Below are 6614 nucleotides of genomic sequence, written 5' to 3' on the forward strand. Positions count from 1 at the left end.
TACACGTCACAAATTACTTGGCTGTGAATTGTTCATAGGTTCATAGGTTCATAGGTCCATACTAGGCTATCTGCCCTAGGGCATTTATAAGCCTAGCCAGAGTGTGTTTGGCTTTCGCCACCCATTTTAAATTTATTTTGCTATGCCTTTTTTTGAGGTTAGTATACTGTGCCTCTGTCTAACAGTGACACAGAAGTGATAGCCGGGGTAAACCTACGATCTCCCATCCACTCATCAAGATTCCTCTTGAAGAGAGTCAATGTGGGACTCTGCCTAACCTGGACTGGGATTTTATTCCAGAGTGAAGGGAGCCTCTGGGTTATGAATCTGTCCCTCCAGCATGTCCTATTTATTTCAGTGCTGAGGTTCAAGTCTCGAGCGCGTAGCTCGATGGAATTTGGATTTTCTGAGGTGCAGCATGTCCATTAATTCCGGTTGGACATGGCTTTATACGTCAGGCACAGATCGCCTCTGAGCAGGCGGTATGCCACTGAGTAGAGCTGGAGTTTCTTTAACCGGGCAGCATATGGCATCTGTTTGAGCCCTTTGATCCTTTTGGTGAGGTACTTTTGGGGTCTTTCCAGTTGCTGCAGGTGTCTGGTAAGGTACATCCCAAAAGGGGCATTGTACTCAATTATGGGCCTGATGAGGGATGAGTAAAGAGGTACGATGACCTCCCCTGATCTAGATGTGAATCCCTTCATGATTAGGTGGGCTATATAAAATGTTTTTCTAACCACTTTGGCCACGTGGTTGTCAAATGAGAGATTGCTATCAACTTGGGTCCCCAGGTCCCTAATGACTTCTTCTGTACTTAATGGATTACCACCTATGTGGTAATTTGTGGGCACTTTGTTTTGCCAAAGGGGATGACTATACACTTTTTGGCGTTTAGCTTGAGGCCATGGCTCTGGCACCAGTTGTCTGTTTCTATGAGGCCCTTTTGGAGGATGCTTGTGTCAGCTGGAGAGTTGATTATGGCACCCAGTTTGCAGTCATCTGCGAACTTGGTCAGCCACAGTCCTTCCGTGTTGGCCTGTACCACCGAGAAATATATACTGAACAAGAGAGGTCCCAGGACTGAGCCTTGTGGGATGCCACTTGTAACTGGTTTGGAGTCTGACATGGCTCCAGCAATTCTAACCATGTGGGTTCTGTCCTTGAGCCAGTTTGCAACCCATCTAGTGACATATGGGTTTATATTTAAGCTGGTGAGCTTATCTATAATGCCCGAGTGGGGTATTGTATCGAAGGCTTTTGCGAGGTCCAGGTAGGCTGTGTGGACCACCCTCCCCTCGTCAATGGCCTTGGTGACTGTTTCAAAGAAATCGACCAGGTTTAAGAGGCAGGATCTTCCCTTAACAAAGCCAAACTGGGTAGGCTCCAGTGTCTGTAGGTCCCCAATATCTTTATTTATGAGGTCCATGATGATCCTTTCCATAGCTTTGCAGACCAAGCTAGTCAGGCTTATGGGGCGATAGTTTCCAGGATCCGTTGAGGCACCACCTTTGTGGAGAGGGACCACTGTTGCTGTATGCCACTCTTTGGGTACATATCCTGTAGTAAGGCTAAGATTGAACAGTAGTTTTATGTTTGGGTTTAGCTCTTCTTGGAGTTCATGTAGGACGCAGCCCGGGACACCATCTGGTCCCATTGATGCTGTGTTTTTTGCTTTGGAGAGGGCAGCTTTACCTGAGCATCTGAGATGTCAGGGGGGCAGCACTCTGTTGGGATAGATATTTGCCCTTTGGGTGGGGAGAGGGGGGAGAAGTTTGCACTGAACCTGTCAGCTAGGATGTTGGCAATGTCTGTGGGCTCGGTGTATTTTTTGTCATTTTGGACTAATTCTGAGCATATCTGGGAATTCCCACCCAGGTTCCTAACATAACTAAAGAAAGCCTTGTGATTATCCTTAGTGTCCTGTGCAATTTTTCTCTCGAAGCTGGCCTTAGACGATTTTATGAGTGCCTGTAGTTTTTTGCTAATACTGATCAGAGATGCCTTCCCTTTTTGGGATTTTGCTCTATCATGTAGTAGCGTCCTCCTTCTATTGTATAGTTTGTTTATGGCTGGGGTCCACCAGACAGGACGTCTGCCTTTGGAGGATTGGGTCTTGGTTTTATTTGGGATTGCATAATCCATGCATTCCTGAAGGTGTTCATAGAATGCGTTTATAAAGGATTCTGCGGTCTGAGCAGTATTTTCCACAGGTCCGGGGGCTTTGAAGGATTTCGCCTCAGTTTTGAGGCGTGTGAAATTTGCTTTAGAGAAGTTTTTCACTGTGGTTTTCTGGGCAGGGGGTGGGGTCGGGATGTGAATATCCAGTGAGATTAGTTTATGGTCTGATCTTACCAGTGAGGGATACACTTCTGGTCTGGAGCATAGTGTCCCCATGTTGGTGATGATCAGGTCCAGTATGTTTTCCCCTCTTGTGGGAGTGGTAACAAGTTGTTCCATAGCATTTAAGTTTATAAATTCTAGGAACCTTTGGGCTAGGGTGTTGGAGCTAGAGTAATGCTCCCAGTCTATGTTTGGGTAGTTGAAGTCGCCCAATATAATGGTGTTTGGAAAGACCTTCATATTTTCCAGTATTCTCAGGAAGGCCAAGTGGGGTTCCTGTGTTTGGGAGGGTGGTCTGTAGCAGGCTATAAACTAGAAGGCAGTTTTACCCACAGTTAGCTGCACATGGATTGTTCCAATCACCTCCAATGTATGCTACTAGGAAAAGTTAAGGCCAAAAAAAAAGGCAGGCACCCATTCACTCCCAAGGGAGTACTCATTTTACAGGTAAGTCCAGTAAAGCTATGGGATAGAGGTATGTCAGTGTATGAATATGCATGGATGTGTCTGTAAGCAAGTCTGTAGGGGCGTGAAAGAGGTAGAATGAATGTGTGTGTGTGTGCGTGTGTGTGTGTGTGTGTGTGTGTGTGTGTGTGTGTGTGTGTGTGTGTGTGTGTGTGTGTGTGTGTGTGTGTCTGTGTGTGTTTGTGTCTGTGTGTGGATGTAAAGGATGCCTTTGCTAACAGAATGCATGGGCTGCTAGATAGAACACTACTAGGGCCAGGTCTGACATGCCTCTGAATGAGAATTTCTCTCTGTTGTGCTAATTGAAACCCCACACTGGGGCATTAGCATGGGCAATGAGAATGATCTTACTCCTTAGTGAGTATGTCATAATGTTTGAATATCTCAAAAGTATTATAGGATATCATATTTGATATAAAATTATTATTAAACGTTTTCACAATTCTTAGTAAGTAATAAACAGTCATACAATTGTCAGTGGACCAACAATATTGTTTACTTTTGCCCTTGCAGTCATATATTTGAAAAATTGCTTTGCATTATCAGGATGTCTAAGTAGTTTCTCTTCATGTATAGCCTTAAAATGTGTAATACACCTTTTAATTTTCCTAGAAATCTGATTTAACTTAATTTTATTTACATTGATTTGGAAATGCTTTTATGTTCTGAAGGTACACCACTTTTTCCTGATTACCTTGTCATTCCATATATACCTTCAGTGTCAAATTGCTTTTTGATTACTATTATTATGTTTAAATATGATAAAACCTTTCAAAGGGGTTGCTTAAAGACTATAAATTTTATCTGAGCATTTTTTTCCAGGATGAGTTGTTATTCAGTCCACAGATCACAGATTTTAACAAGTAAAAAAGTTTTTTTTTTTTAATTTTGGATCCATGTTATGAATAGTTACTGTTAATAAAAATACATGCTGTAACTAGATGAGTATCGTGAGAAAAGCACAACAAATGACTCGTAATAAATACCTCATAATTGCAAGCTTAGAGTAATAATTGTATTATTTTTGACTATGACATGGATGACAGAATTATTGACACTGAAAACAAGAAAGCAGTTTTAATGTACAGAGATAAGGCAACATGATGTGAAAGCAAACAAGGGGAAATATAAAGTCAGCATTTGTAATAATCCCTGTATTCATCATGGATCCTTTCCTACCTTACAAAGGCCATCACAACTACCACTGGTTATACACACATCCATCTTTCCCTTTTCTGGGCTATAGTTTGCTGTTGGAGGGTTATGAAGTTTAATCTGGAGCTCCTTCAACCAGTTCAATAACTCTGGAATTCTGCAGAATAATAAACAAAGAACAAGCTTAGCAAATGAAGTCAGACTGGGGTCTGATGTTACTGATACCATTATCAGGGAGAACATGGAATAAACTATGCATGAGGTCAGTTTCTGATCTCAGATATAGAAATAGTGAAATCTGAATATGGCCCTAACACTTTTATAGGTGCAATTTACATGCATCATCCCAAATTTCGTTTCTTAGCAATAGCTGTACTAGTTTCAAATCACTATATATTTTGCTGTCAAAAGTACATGTCTAAAAGGGCTGAGAAGGACACAATGGCACTGAATAAATTTACCAACATACTAGATTAATAAATTAAACAAGCAAATAAAGTGCAATATTAACACAAAAAGATCATGTAATCAGAAAACAAGGACAAGTCAATTTCAAAAAAGAATACAAACTGTTCTCCACATACTTGCTACAAATATGTCATGCTCAGACTAAGTTCTGATTAACTTCACTTGAGTTCTGCCGCAGTTGACTATTAGTATTAATAACTGATACAGTTTAATAGGTGACCATTGTTCCCAATCAGATAATATAACAAGCATACATACATCCTATTTCAGTGAGTTAAAAAGTTATATAAACACACTATGCATAATGGTGGACCTGCTGAGAGAACAAAAAGTCATGGCGTTAAGCCAGCATGTGACCAGGAAAACAAATCAAAGCTGTGCTATGAATACATGCTTTCATCAGAATAAATGTGGTAAAGACAAGTAAATAAAGCCAAAGCCACAGGTGGCCAATTCAGTCATAAGACAAAAGGGTACAACACATTCCAGCTTTGTAGCACTGACAAGATATTAGGGTATCAAATAACATGCATCAGAGGGTTAAGTGCAAGACAGGGGTATGTGAAGAAGTTATTTTCTTTTGAGAGGGTGACTGATGCTTGGAACAATCAGTGCCAGAAGAAGATAGAAATAAGGCACATCATGGTATTTAAAAGAAGACGGTGGAAGACTAAAATAAACAATTGCACAAATGCGTACAAAAATGACAAGACATTCTAGTTTGAGATAATGATGCCAGTACTTCAGCAGGTAATATGAAGTTCATGGGTACTGTCTGATTAGCAGCATGCATGGAAGTCTCCAGGCTCCAAACAGTTTACAATGCTTCTCTGAACTCACCCTGCCGTTGCGGAGTACTGAAGGGCTAGCTGCATTATATTCCATTCAAAGTCAAGTTTCGACCCATCCTTTAGAAAAATAGTAGCCTTCTCATATGGGAAAAGTGATGGATTCGGCATACCTCCTGATAGAGTGATCATGGATGATGGGGATCTCAGATAAAGATGGCCTAAAATAGGAAATAAGATTCAAAAAAGCAGGATTACATACACCGATATAAAGGATAAGGAAATGATAATAATGCAACCATCTAAATGGCATCTGGAAATGTGCAGTTACACAACAGTTCTTTTTTCTAGCAATAGTAATTTAAGGGAAGAAAAGATAGGCTTTTGCATGAGGCTCCTCTATCAGGCCTGACACTAGTATGCATCATCCTAGGAGTCCGAGGGCTTTCAACACTCAGCAGCCCACACATCTGTCGGTACATGAAGGCTGTCTCTTAGGTTGCCTTACAATTTCTCTGCTAAATATGAATGGAAAACTAATCAAAAAGGAGTAAAGCAAATTTGAAGTTGAGAGTCACCAACAAAGTGACGAATCCAAACAGAAATGCTACCAGTCTCCTATTAACAAATAATTGGAGTGAAGAAGGATATGAAAGAGAGCTGCAGGGGAAGCCAACATCTAACAAGAGACCTTCACCTGAGCTTTTAATGTCTTTGTAAAATCGTTGTAATGCCATCATTTCTTTCAAGTAAGGTTTCTGCAGCAGCTAGCATGTAATCACATAGTCCCAGTTAATATTATGTCATGGCAGGACTCCTTGTCAAAGACCATGATCAGAGACTGGTGCAGGGCCAGTACCAGGGCTCCCAATATAAGGCGGAGGCCTGGGACCATCTTGCCCATGACCTCACCAGTGCCACTGGCATACCCCTAACTGGTGAACAGGTCAGGAATCCTATGAAGACCTGAACCAGTGTAAGGGGGAGCTCTTGGACCAGTGGATCCAAGAGGCTAGAGCATGCAGGGGATGCTCCAGTTGTGTGTAAGTATCACCCCACTATGTGTGTCATAATTGCCAGCTCAGGTATATCATGGATAGGTATGGCTAAATATTCCTCTTATGTCCCCCACAGCTGCAATGGAGCGGGCTGAGAACTAGGAGGCCCACGTTAGATGCCTGGCGAGGTTGTGACGCGGGGCAGCATTTACTGTCATAGGAAGTAAAACTAAAAGTAGTAGTAAATCAATTGCCTGTATAAAACCTGTATTGTTCAAGACAAGTACTGCATACACTGGAGAATATGGCAGGAAAAGTCTCATATAGTATGTATATAAATAAAAGCGTAACAGCCTGTCAATAAAGGTCTAACTGCTGGACTGCATGTGTATACTCTGGT

At 41.5% G+C, this 6614-nt stretch overlaps 1 protein-coding gene across 1 annotated transcript in view; it reads right to left on the reverse strand.

Moving 5' to 3' along the window:
* LOC122792865 (kynurenine/alpha-aminoadipate aminotransferase, mitochondrial-like) overlaps nt 1-5953 on the reverse strand; it is a 430097-nt gene extending 424144 nt beyond the window's left edge. Inside the window, exons 1-3 of the mRNA XM_044060424.1 lie at nt 5914-5953; nt 5269-5437; nt 3985-4117 (exon numbers count right to left, since the gene is read on the reverse strand). Coding sequence (XP_043916359.1) covers nt 3985-4117; nt 5269-5437; nt 5914-5953 — 342 coding nt within the window. The remainder of the gene's footprint in view (nt 1-3984; nt 4118-5268; nt 5438-5913) is intronic.
* Between the last annotated feature and the right edge of the window lie 661 nt (nt 5954-6614).

This window comes from Protopterus annectens, chromosome 2.part0, assembly GCF_019279795.1.
Source record: "Protopterus annectens isolate FY-2018-M chromosome 2.part0, PAN1.0, whole genome shotgun sequence".
Taxonomy (NCBI): Eukaryota; Metazoa; Chordata; order Ceratodontiformes; family Protopteridae; genus Protopterus; species Protopterus annectens.